This window comes from Lissotriton vulgaris, chromosome 2_1, assembly GCF_964263255.1.
Source record: "Lissotriton vulgaris chromosome 2_1, aLisVul1.2, whole genome shotgun sequence".
In the NCBI taxonomy this organism is placed as follows: domain Eukaryota; kingdom Metazoa; phylum Chordata; class Amphibia; order Caudata; family Salamandridae; genus Lissotriton; species Lissotriton vulgaris.
The window spans coordinates 214,066,075-214,079,746 of record NC_141687.1 but is presented as its reverse complement, the minus strand read 5'-3'; the positions used below and the strand labels follow the sequence as shown (position 1 = coordinate 214,079,746).

Genomic DNA, 13,672 nt, shown 5'->3' with positions numbered 1-13,672 from the left:
GGTGGATTCCGAAGACCAATCTGCAGCTCGCATCAGATCCTCCAATCTGGCACCTAAAGAGAAAGCCTTCGAGGCCATGGCCCCTCTAGCCGAATGAGCACTGAACTGTTTCGTGTCAATGCCTGCTTCCTGCATTACCCACCGAACCCATCTGGCGATGGTGGGAGAAGAGACAGCCTTGTGCGGCTTACGCAGCGCGATTAGCAGCTGTCGTTCGCCCGGAGGACGAAGTTCCAAGGTCAATTCCTCATAAGCTTTTAAACACTGTACCACGCACAACTTGGGAGTGTCCACGAAGTATGGGTAGGAAATTGTCCTTGAAGCACACTTCGTGCGACGCCCCAACGTGAAAATCACCCCATCCGGGGAAAAAACCCTCGCCGCGACATCCAAAGCGCGCACATCTGACACTCGCCTGCATGAAACCAGACATAGAAGCATAGCCAACTTTGCTGAAAGCTCTTTCAAGGACAGATACTTATTCGGAGGCCATGACAAAAAAAGATTGAGAACCAGGTTAACATCCCAAAGAACCGAATAACGCGGTTCTGGAGGCAGGGAAGTCGAACCCCCCACAGGAGCCGACACATAAAGGGATGCTCTCCAAGCGGTACTCCAGCCACCGGTTGATGGCCTGCCGAAATCGCCGACCGCATCGCATTGATAGTGCGGTAGGCCAGGCCAGCAGATGCTGACTCCACCAAGTAATTTAACGCAGGAACGACGCCTGCGACCACGGGATCCAGGTCCCGTCGAAGACACCAACATGACCATTTATTCCAGGCAGAGCGATAGCGTTTCGTCGTGCTGCCTGCCCAGGCCTTCGAGAGGAAGCTCTCAGCTGGTCTCGAAAGGCCCGGGATCGACCAACGTCGCCCGAAAGCCTCCACGCCATGAGGTGAAGCGAGCTCTGAGTGAGCAAGTGATGGAGTTCCCCGTCCACGCTGAGAAGAAGCAGCGGAAACTGGGGGGGAAAGGATTGGAGAATCCCAAGAAAGTTCCAGAAGAACTGGAAACCAGACTTGCGACCTCCACCATGGAGTTATCAAGACCACGTCCGCTTGTTGGCGGCGAAGATGGGCCGCCGCCCTCAGGATCATTGAGAACGGGGGGAAGCCGTAAGACTTCTCCCTGCTCCAATCTTGGAGAAAAGCGTCCGTGGCTTCCGCCTGGGATCCGGCCTCCAGCTGGAGAAACGAGGAAGCTGGAAATCCAGGTGGGACGCAAAAAGGTCCACCGAGAACGGGCCCCAGGTGCTGCTCAGCCACTTGAACACTTGTGGGTCCAGTTTCCACTGGCTGGAGTCTCGCAGATGTCGAGAGTGCCAGTCCGCCACCTGATTGTCCTGACCCGGTAAATATTCCGCCGTCACTGAAACCTGATGTTCCAAGCAGTAATTCCAAAAATCTTTCGCCAAATCCGAAAGAGCCTTGGAACGAGGCCCCCCTAAATGATTGACGTAGCTTACAGCCGAGATGTTGTCCATGCGAAGCAAAACGCAGGACCGAACCTTGTCCTTGGTCCAGCAGCGAACCGCGAAGGACCCGGCCAGCAGTTCCAGGCAGTTTATATGAAGTTCCTGTTCCCCGGATGACCAAGCGCCGCCTGTGGAAAGCTCTCCACAGCAGGCGTCCCAACCTGCTCGGCTGGCGTCGGACTCTATCACCAGTTCGGGGACACGACCGAAAATCGCTCGGCCATTCCAGGCTTCCATATGTGTCATACACTAGTTCATCTCTTCTCTGACCTCTTGGGACAGGGGAACCACCTGATCGTAAGACAGACCGCGACAAAGGTGATGTGCCTTGAGGCGCTGCAGGGCGCGGTAATGCAGGTGCCCCGGAAAGATTGCCTGGATGGAGGAAGAGAGTAGACCTACCACCCGGGAAATCTAACGGAGGGAGGTATGCGACCGAGAGATCGCCTGTCGTAGGATGTGGCGAATCTTCCCTAGTTTCTTGGAGGGAAGGCTCAGGGTGCATCACACCGAATCCATGGTAAACCCGAGGAACACCACTGACTGAGATGGGACCAGAACAGATTTTCCGCTGTTGATAACCCCACTCCAGGATCTGGGGTTTGTTATCGTCTGGCGAAGCTGAATGTCCAATTGTACCGGGCACTGCGCCATCAACAGGATGTCGTCCAGATAGACTATCATCTGGATACCTTGGCTCCGCAAAAATTCCACCACCGGCCGGAGGAGCTTGGTGAAGCTCCAAGGGGCCGAGGAAAGACCGAATGGAAGGGCGGTAAATTTGAGCACTTGACCTCTCCACCGGAACTGCAGGAAACGCCGGTGAGGTGGGTGAATTGGGACCACCAAATAAGCGTTTTTGAGGTCCAACCGCACCATCCATTCATTGGGAAGCAAAGCGTCTCGTAAAAGATGGATACCTTCCATCTTGAAGTGCCGGTAGATCAACCATCCGTTGAACTTTTTGAGGTTGATTACCGGTAGCTTCCCACCATCCTTTTTGTTCACCAGGAACAAGTTTCTCAGAAACCCCAAAAAGGGTGTTGAACCGAGCGGCAAATGACGCCCTTGCGAAGCAGGTCTGAAATCTCTTCATCGATCAAGAGGGCGTCCGCACAAGAGAAAACGATAGCGGGCGGCGGTCTGCCCTGGCGGGGCTGATCGTAAAACTCTACATGAAAACCCCTTATGGTTTGTAAAACCCATGCGTCTGCCGTGATAGCGGCCCAGGCATCTGGAAACAAAGCCAACCGTCCCCCCACCCGGACTCGGTCCGCAGGTATAACACTCACCGTTGGAGGCGTTGCCTGCAGCATTCTTGAAGCCACCTCGTCCACGGAAACGTTGTCCTTTGGTGGGGTAGAAGGTGTTGTAGTTCTGTGACGAGGTATATTGTCCTCTTCCGGGGCCTTGATTTCTGTTGGTCGCCTGTTGACCACCACGGCCGGTCACGCGGCTCCCTCCGCGACCGGCCCCCCTGGAGAAACGTTGATGGAATACCTTCTTAACACTCGACTGAGCCCTATCCAGGGACGTAAAGGTATTAACGAACTTCCCCAGTTCTTTTATGAAGGGCTCTCCAAAGAGGCCGCCCTGGGCCACAGCCCCCGCCTCCGAAGAGGCCAGATCCCCCAGCTTAGGATCTAATTTAATTAGGAGGGATCTCCTCCGCTCTGTCGACAGAGCGCAGTTCGCATTCCCCAGGAACACCACTACTCTTTGCGCCCGGTTGGAGAGGACCTCCGGAGATATGGCCGTCCCGGACTCCTTCGCATCCGGGTCCAGCATACCCGAATTGTCCCGTGGAAGTTCGGCGGCAGAGCTCGAAGGCCGCCAAGAACGCTCTGACCCATCCTCATTGTCATCTGTGTCCACCGAGGAGGTCGGTCCAGGAGACAAAGGAGCTGACTCTGCGGAGCCCGAAGGGCCCGGGGCCGGTGAGGACGCAGGGGCAGGATCCTTGCCTTGGCCAGGAATGCATCGCGCAACCTCTCACTCAAAGGCGTCCTTGTCCACGCCTCGTGTCCCACTCGACGCCCCCTCCTTACAGGGTCTCTTAGGGGCTGGGGGGGTAGTCCCCGTAGGTGTTGTTGGACCAGCAGAAGCCCCTAAGTGTGCCTGAGTCACCCTCTCGCACTCCTGGATAATGCGCGCTGAGAGGCGCTCTTCCATAGGCTTACGATCTCTGTGACGCATCTGTATCCACAGCTTGGTAGAACTCGTCGTCGTTAAGGTAGCCCTGCGACTCCTCTTCCTCGTAGTACTCGTCCCCCATCTTCACCTGGCACCTAGTGCAAGATCCAATGTAGGAATCCAAGGGGTCTCGAGTCCACAGGGATGTTGGCTATAGCCAGAGCAGAAATTTTGGGGCAGAGCGAAACTGCCAGAATGTAGTGCCCAGTGTAACCGGGAATAATGGGGGCACTCACCCCACTAGCGCGCAGGCCCTCCCAACAGGACCGGGCCTTCGTCACCTCCCCGCGCACTAGGTCCAATGATAGGAAGCAATCGGCTCAGAGTGCCTTCATACGCCCGCAGGCGGCAACGCGGTCAGGTCGCAATACAGACCCCCACCGGGGCGTTTGAAACAATTGTGGGGCAATACAGACTCGAATTCGAGCGTCTGGGTGAGGTGACAGGGGAAGGCTCCGCAGAAACGGTCTCTTCAGCGCAATTCCCTGACGGAAATCGCCCCGAGGAGAACGAGACGCACCAGCACCCCTAGCGGCCGGAGGCGGCCGAATAACGGGTAAATTCGCGTAGGAACGTAAAAAAGTTCCCGCGACCAGAAAGGGCTCTGTAAGGGAAAACGGAGCACTAAAGTAAACCTCACAATAATGAATACATGAAGAACGACAACCTTAAATCCATCAAACCCCAACCAATGAAGGAAAATGAGGAGAGAGGAATAAAAACCACTTAACTGGCTGCGAAGCAGCGAAGAAAGAGGAAGTGGTCATGAAGGGGACGTCCTATCTAGCCGCAGTGGATACTGAGAAAGGACTATGTTGAGGACTACCTGATGATATCCATGGGAGTTGTAGTTGATGGACAAACATTTCTCATTTGTTTGCCCATACCCTTGTTCTGGGATAGGGCTGTTGTTATTTGTATATATTTTTGGGCTGCTGTGACTTTTGTGATTTTTTTTTTTTTTTTTTACACTTGTAAAGCCCATGCTGTCACCCGACGGGCATCCTGGCGCTGAGATCTAACAGGTCCTGAAACACGGTCAAGAGAAGGATCAGAGAGTAGTTATCCTGACCTGGGGAATAAATGAGTTTTTAAGAGTTTTTTAAAAGAAATAAGGTCTCCCAAGCATCTGAGCGACAGTGGCAGATCGTTCCACAGTTTAGATGCCGTGAAACCAAACGAACGGCCACCCATTCGCTTTCTCCGAAACTTAGGGACAACCGCCAAATAGGCGGAAGCAGAGCGGAGAGCTCTTGCGGGGGTGTACCAGGTGAACATCTCCTGTAGGGGCAGGGTTCCAGTGCCATGCAGAGCCCGGAAGACCAAGCAGAGCGCCTTAAATTCGATCCGTTGAGGGATAGGGAGCCAATGTAAATCTCTGAGAGCTACAGAGGAGGAATCAGAGCGGCGGCGGGAGAGTGCTAGCTTGGCCGCAAAATTCTGCCCTCTTTGCAGCTTACCAATCGCCGTAATAGGTGCTCCCAGAAGTAGTGCGTTGCAGTAATCCAGTCAGCTTAAAATGATGCTGCGCACCTCTTCTGGTCTGGCGTTGACAGGGAGCAGAGGAAGAATCTTCCTGAGAGAACGCAATAGGCCCATACAAGTGGATACTGTTTTATCAATGAAACCGTCCAGTTGAAGACTCGGTTCCATTGTTACTCCCAAATTCCGAACCGAGGTGGCTACTGCCGCCGTGCCCTGAAAAGAGGGGGGCCAGAAATCCTGTGGCAAAGGACGAGGAACCCGGTCCGCTGAGCAGTGTAACACCTCTGTCTTAGTGCTGTTAAATTGCAGCGAGTTGTTGCTCAGCCATGTTGCCGTGGTGGCCATGCAATGATGAAAGGTCTCCAGGGACACCGCATTCTCCCCTTCAAAGGAGAAAATAAGCTGGGTGTCGTCAGCGTAATTGGTGACTGAAATGCCAATGTTTTTATTAACTTGATCAGGGCGTGGAGGTACAGATTGAAAAGAATGGGGCTGATGGCCGAGCCCTGGGGTACTACCTGACCAACCCTTTTAACGATGGATTTATAGGGGGGCAAGGCAACCACCTGATGTCTATTGGCCAGGTAGGAAACAAGCCAATCCCGGGCGATGCCCGTCACCCCAACCTCCTCCAATCTCCTGGTCAAGATGGCGTGGCTGACCGTATCAAACGCTGCCGACATGTCGAGCAGCACTAGGAAGGCTGCTCGTCCATAGTCGGCACGCGAACGAAGGTCGCTCAGGACAGTCACCAATGCTGTTTCGGTTCCATGCGCTGGTCTGAAACCAAACTGCGCCGCATCCAGACACTCATTAACTTCCAAAAAACTGGACAGGTGTCTTGTGACCAGTTTTTCCAGGATCTTAATCGGAAAGGGAAGTAACGATATAGGTCTGTAGTTGGCGGGACAAAGGGGGTCCAATGATTCTTTCTTCAATAATGGAGAAACAACTGCTAGTTACCAGCTGTCCGGGACCTGGGCAGAGCTGAGAGATTGGCAACAAATTGCAAGGAGCGGAGGGTATAACTCTTCTCGGAAAGCAGCGGAGAAGGTACAAAAGCATAATCTTAAGCCTCCGGTCCTCACATAGAATTATATTTGTTTGAAGAGCTTGGGTTGACTGTGCTGAATGGTTGAGTTGTAAAAGGTGGCGATTGTGACAGCTAAGTGATGTGTCTGATCTAGAGGTAACACGTGATATTCAAGTAATGTGAGAACTTTTGAGAACAAAATCCATGGGTGTGATTGGTGGTGTGTTGGGTCAATTAAAGGAGGTCTTTCATCTTTGTAGTGGAATAGGGTTTGTAGCCTATGGGCAGGTGAAGTGAGTTGTGATTGTGAAAAAGTTGATCAGGTCTTCATTAAAAAAAGTCCCTCGGGTCTGGTGGCCCATAGAGGAAGTGGGAGGTTAGTGTCTCGGATAAAGAACGAGTAGCAGCCTTGTGTGGAATTAAATGAGCAGTATGTTCTATTTAGAGAGAGATTAACAGTGTGTGATGAGGTAGGGTTGAGCCATACGTTTGTGATGAAGGCTGCCGTGTCTTCTGCCTGGAAAATGGTTGCAAGGGTATTGATGATTAGAAGTTGTAGTGTTTTATGGTGGGAAATTGGTGTGTGCTTTATGGAGAATCCAATACTGCAGCTGGCTGTAAACGCCACTCCTTTATTCTAGCAGTAGATATTCCCCATTTGAACGATACCTTAACTGGGCCATGATCTGATATAGTCTTACTTAAATATTCAGAGTGCAGAACTATACTTTGATGAATTGGGTCACACAGAAATATATAAATTCTTGTACGTAATGTATGGACATGGAAATAATGAGTACACACTCTCCTCTGGACACATCACATGCCATATATCAACCGACCTACAGTTGGACACCCATCCATAGAACTTAGCAGCCAAGTGAGCCACTGTGTGCCAGGAGGTGCTGACCATGGGCTGCCAATCTGGGCCCTCAATCCGGCCCCACAATATGCATGCAGTGACGTAGGAGAAGGGACAGAGAAAAAATACTCATTATTGATACCCCACTGCAACAATAAGACAGGAGGCCCCATCACCTGTTTCCTCAGGATACCATCACATCTGCTCTCATCCAAACTCTGGCTGAAATAGTTTTTCAGTTCTCCAGCAAGAGACTTAGGGTATGACCACATCCAATGTTATGGGAATTTCTCACTCGGCGGGAAAAGTCAAAGTCCAACCCATTTATCCTCATGTGTCTCGAGGCACTTATATACTGAGCCCTGTGTGGTCACTTTGCATGGAACCATACCAAGTCCTCTTGACTCTTCTCAACAAATCCCTGTTAGCAGCTTCCATTTGATGTAATGTAGGTTTAGTTGCATGGAACTTGTCAGCACCTTTCTTCCTTGATCTCCTTGGTCGTGGTCCTGAGCATAAGTGAGCTGTTTGCCATTATCAGTGGCCATTGCGTAGTACAGTTTCATGCCTCTCCCGGTTCTGAGAAGATTGTTTTATCATTTATCCTGACTTTCAAATTTGCAGGGACTCTCAGCATATAATTGGTTTTCAGTTGAAGGAATCTGTGCTTCATCTCCAGAAATGAGCAGCACTTACCTTGAACCGCTACATTGTAGTCAAGAAAAATGACCGGTCTCTGATTTTCCAGGAGCAATGGGCCAGATAGTCTAGCCAATTTCACTATAAAATCCTTCTCACGATAATTAAAGAATTGGACCACTATTGCGTGCAGTGACGCACCAGGAGCCAGAGGGGTCACCAGAACATTATGCGCCTGCTCAGTGGTGAAGTGTGGAGGTATCCATTTGCGTGTCAGCTTTACCAGCAATCTCATTCCAAGAAATTTAGTAAAGTTGTGGCTCTCAATTTGCTCCGGCAACCCTACTCTTCTCAAGTTATTGTGACAGGATCGTCCATATTTTTCTCCATCTCTTGCATCCAGAGTTCGAACCTTCCACCTCATAATGTCTGTTTGCTTGTGGATCCCAGAGACTGCAGTTTGAAGTTCATCCAGTGTTCTTTTTTTCAACTGCAGTGTGCCTCTTCCACCTATTTTCAGTTGGTAAGCTCTAAGCTGGTTAAGGTCCACTGCCACAGTGTCAGTGTTTTGCTTCAGTGCCCACCTGGATTCCCTAATGGCAATTAAAATGCTGTCCACCCAGTCTGGTCCATTTGCTCTGCCCTGGCTATCAGTAGCTGCCATTTCCGATCCTTCTGTGCCTGTCCATAGGCACCCTTCAATATCGTCCGCCCAGACAAATGGTCAAGTTGAAGGGCTTGTAGTCACTGGGCTAGTCTGGAATATTCAACTCCGCATTGTGAAGTAGTGTGGCTCACTGGTTAGAGGCTGCAGACCCGAGAGCAGAGGACGGCCCGGGACCAGGGTTCGATTCCCGGCGCGGCAGGTTTCTGGACCAGGGTCAGCGGACTCGATACTTCTCTCGCCTCGTGCCCACTCTGATCAGCGTTCACACTCGGCAACTCTGGGCATTAGCTTGCCTCATCTTCACTAATGGCCCCACCAGACCGCCGGGGATGCCTGGTCTCACCCTGGAGATACCCATTAAGGGACCATCTCTCAGGGAAGCCAGGAAGGGTTTGGCAGTGGTCGAAGCGCCTTGGGACCCTCCGGGTAAGTAGTGCGCTATATAAATGCCCATACATTTACATTGCCCGATGGTTCCTCTAGTGTTTCCTGGCAGTCCTAAAACTGTAGCTCAGACAGCCCTTGCTTTTTCTGTTATTCAGTCAGTGAATTACAAAGCAATCATGACAGTCTCCTATTCTCTACTCGATTGTCTCCAAGATCAACCATCATCCTGTATAGTGGTGACATGCTCCAAAATCATCCATGACTTCAGCTGCAGCTATTATGCAAGCCACAATCCTTGAGTGGCAGTGGTGCCCTTGAGTTGTCCCTCACTCATGGCCCTCTACACAAACCAATGCCAGTCAAGTAGCCAAAGGTGTGCTCCGGGGAACAACCCTGTCAGCAGGAGCACCCACTGCAAGCCGCTCCACCTCTACTGGTCATCTGTTGGTCAAGTTCCCCTCGTATGCATCCACTCCTACTCCCCAGCATCGCCACCAGGCTGGGAACACAGGTGCTTCTTCCACTCCAATGAGTAGACTCCGCCTGGCCTGGGCTTTACCTACACCCCCTCAGCTCCTGTGCTGACTCGATCCAGCCACCATCTTGGATTGGACAGGGCCAAGCACTGTGATCTATGCCTCCTCACCAGAGGGCAAACTGGTAGCAATCACCAGCACTAATGGAAGGGAGTGGACCTCTCCCCAGCGCCTTCGAGGGATACTGTTGTCAGTCAGCCACTGGCGTCTCCTCTGGCCTCTCCCCGGTATCTGACAGGTGGCCTGCAACCAGGAGCCACCGTAATGCTGGCTCCTCCAGCAACTCAGGTGCCGCATGAACACGCCATTCATGGGGCTCTATAGGTAGGATGAATTGGTCAGCCTGCGGGGTCGTATGAGAGTTAACTCAAGGCCCTTCTGAACTTTTCAAGTGGACACTGCTTGAGGATGCAGTGATTTCCCTCTTACTCTTCCTCCAAAGCAAACCTGTGGAACTGTTTTAATGAGACACTATCCTGCTCCAGAGAAACTCTAAAACATATGACATACCACCTTCATCTGGGATGGTCTCTCTTCTTTGAGCTTTGCACTTTGTTCCATTACTGACAAATCAATGTATTTTTGTGAAGGACTTCCGCTCAACTTGTTTATAAATGTTATTAAAGATAAATGCAATGGCAGGCAGCACTGAATGTTACTCACACCTGTTTCATCACAAGGTAGGTTCATGGCTTTATCCCACATCCTATATTTGTTCTGTATGACTCTCATGCTCTGTATGAACAACAACTTGTTCTATTTGAAAATAAGATTTTTTTTTTTAAATGGCTTGGCTTGCTCCATTGCCTGTTTTTGCTAACCAGAAGAATTTGAAGTGTAATTTCACAGCCATATTATTGACAGATATTAATTCCTGCAGGCTTCCTTTTTTGGAGTACGAGTAGCAAAAAGAGAACCACCTTCAGATATTGTCTTTCTTTAACACCGACAAGGTCGAGGTATGTGTGCATTGTATTTGGTGACCTCTATATTATACCTACTGGGGTATATTGTGGTGTTTAAATTATCATTGTGTTTTACTGCTAATGAGCAGGGTAAAGATGTCTTTACAAATCAAGCCCCCGGGAATGACCACGATGTGAGGCCTTGGAGCAGTAATAGCTTGGTTGAGCTCCAGACCTTTCTTGTGAATTTTCTAATATGTGTGGCAATCTTTGTGATGTGATTGATGCCAGTAAGCCTTCCAAGTGTGCCGTAGGTCGTGCGTTTTCACTTTGGTTTTGTTGCCGTGATACCCTTGTTGCTGAACACGGTCTTCCTCTCCTTTGGCGATAACTGCTGGGTTATAGCTGTTGCCCTCCTTCAGTTTTCACACAAAGTTCACAACTTCTGTTTCCTCTTAATGTCGCTAATAAAGGGAAGTATTTACTTACTCATTCACTGTTTTGTACAGTGCGTATAAGTGGCCGTTTGGTCACTTCAGAATGCTTCATCATCCTGGAAATAGGTAAAAGAAAAGGGCATAATAAAGCCTAAAGCTCAGTGCCAATAAAACAGAGGTACTCCTTGTTGATAAACAACCTTGTTTGGTCATCAGCCTGATGCACATGGTTCTACCTCAGCCCCCAAGTCCAAAGTGAAAAAAAAATAGGAATTTGGTTTGACACAAATCTAACATTTGATTGCCAAATCTCCTGCTTGGCCGGAAAATGTTTTAGCACTCTCAAAACTCTGTCAATAATTACTGGCCTCCTTCCCATGTCTGCCAGGAAAATAATAGCCCAGGCTCTCGTTATGTCTAGACTGGACTATTGAAACATACTCTGTATCAGAACCACACAGGGCAGACTAAAAAAAAACTGCAGTGTGTGTAAAATACAGGAGCACGTCTATTGCTAAATCTCCCGAGAAGTTCTCCCTCTGGCCCAGCCCTTGACAGACTACACTGGCTGCCGCTGAGCAAAAAATATCCTTTAAAGCCATGTGCCTCTGCCTAAGATCTTTAATGGCAAAGGTTCCTGGTATCTCTTCCTTTAGTGAAAGCCTACCAACCCAGTAGAAGACTTAGGGAGACGGGCACCGCGTTGGCGGCGGTCCCCATTACAAAGAGAACTCCTATGGGTAGATATTCCTTTGGTTTCCGAGCCTCAAAGCTGTGGAGCACTCTGCCCCTTCGCCTGAGAAAAACGTTAGGAACAACTTTCAGGAAGAATCTTAAAACCTGGTTGTTCATGCTGACCTAAAATGGTACTGCTAGAGATTGCTGCCTGGCCTTTTTCTTGCTCCTGGCTCAGTCTTAATTTCCTTCTCGTGTAAGGTAGTTTTTTTACCCGATTTTCTGTTGATGTTCTCCCAGGGCAATCCTAGCCCAGGGACACTTCTATTGTGGTAACCATTGCGGTTTGAAAATGTATAGCATTATATCAAATAAGGGTGGTTGTATAATGCAGATGGGAGGGTCCTGCTCCTACCCTTCTATCGTTCTGTCATCTCACTGTCACTCACTGCAATGGTCTCTTTGGAATGAGACCCAGGCCATTGGCATGCTCTTCCAATCTTATTATCTGACAAACTCTCCTGCTCTTAAAGTTTAGGGTTTTTTCTTTTCATTGCCTTCAAAGCAGATGATGATGATCAACGATGGCCGTCATGATGATCAACACCTGATAATGGTGAGCTTGGTCTGCAGATTCTGTGTAATCTCCAGCCACAGATCTATATCATGTTGAGGTCAAAGTTCCATCTGAATCCATAGATGCTCCAATGGCGTTCCTCTGGTTATCCTTCAGTAACACTAATGTTAGGGATTTGACTATTTCCCTGAATTTTGCTTCCTCATCTTTGCCTTTTATACTTCTAGAGTACTTTCTTGTGAGTCTTGGTCAAGTTCTGTGCTCCACTCGTTGACTAGAAATATACCCAATACCTTCAGTGTCCGCTGTAGCCAACTGCCGCCCTCTATCGAATACCAATTTACATTTAACGAAACCTGACTAAGATGCTTCATTCCACAGTTTGCAGAAGGTGGGCACAAACCAACTTCTGCAACTTTTTTACTCCAGTTGAAAAATGATGCTCAGAGACCGTAACCCTTATCTTGCAATTTTACCTAAAACATCAATATTTTTTTTTAAATGCAGGAATTTCACTTTTATCAGGCTAGTAAAAGAGAGAGCCTGTTTTACCATATTGCAGTGCGTGTAAAATTTGCATCCCTGAGCCCTAGCAACATTTCCAGTTCAAACTTGAAAAATACCTCTTTAGAAAAAAATACTTTATTTTAAGTTTCAAAATATGGTTTTAAAGCGCCTGGAGGATTTCTGTCTTGGCTGCTGCCTCTTACTTTAATGTGTGTTGCATCTGGCTGTGTTTCATGCCAGTAATTTTTTTTTCTGCTTGAAAATGGTGAAACAAAGATATTGGATTTTGCGAAAAAGAAAGTGTAGGCAGCGATCCTGGAATCTAAAAAAAAAAGTCACAGAAAGTGGAAACGCAAACTACGAGGTGCTTACAGAGAGTAATATCATGTTGGTAAAAGATTAAAGTAAACATTTATCAATTATGATCTGGCACAGCATGGTTTTTGTGGGCTATAGCAGTAACTTGAATCTGCCTTCTTGTGCAGACCATTGTTGGTGAGACGAGAAACCTTTCAACATATGGTCGAACACTATATAGTTTTTGTTTTAGAGAAAAGAAAGTTGAAGCTGATCAGATCTTTGGATGTGCCTGAGCGAGGGACCTTTGCAGAAATGGCAACTGTTACTCCTTTTGTCTTGATTGTGGTGTGTAATATGCTGGAGTATCAGTGAAGATTTTGGAGGACAGGATACTGGAATCCCATAGGGACGTTTGATATGTGGTGAGAGTAGTAATTAGGTAGTATGTTGGTTTGAGATGAAGGGTAGGACTTGCCTCTTCTTGTTTGTGTATTAAACAAACATCACATCATCTCTGTGCCCGCATCTTCTCCCATTGTCCCGGGAACAGACCAGCATTTACAGCCATTTGTAAGCTTCCAGCTCTCAGGGCATTAATCGTGAGCAAATGGTTAATCACACACAACATCACACACAACATGGTATCTTGGTGGTTTCTTGCCATATTTCTCCATACCAGTTCAAGGTAACTTTTGGTATATGCTGAGCTAACCTGGTTACGATAATAAAGAGCTTTAAAAGGAAGCAGGTTAATGTTGGCTGGTTTAACCTCAAAGTTTCTCATTTTCCTAGGTGCAAGGCATCCCCTGGAGATGACTCAAAGGAACTCAATGAGATTGAGGTTCTTATCAAAGAGCGCCAGAGCACCTTCTTTGACATGGAAGCTTTCCTCCCGAAAGAAAATGGGTAAGAGAACTGATCCTTAGTAGGGATCTCATTTAAAGAGTTAGGATAGTGGATGAATTCATGTTCAAAAGGGGGTTGGGTACAAG

At 48.7% G+C, this 13,672-nt stretch overlaps 1 protein-coding gene across 1 annotated transcript in view; it reads left to right on the top strand.

The window, feature by feature from the left end:
- Positions 1-13,672, top strand: part of TMEM120A (transmembrane protein 120A) — a 157,538-nt gene that overhangs the window by 59,093 nt on the left and 84,773 nt on the right. The window contains exon 3 of the mRNA XM_086954768.1: positions 13,473-13,586. Coding sequence (XP_086810894.1) covers positions 13,473-13,586 — 114 coding nt within the window. The remainder of the gene's footprint in view (positions 1-13,472; positions 13,587-13,672) is intronic.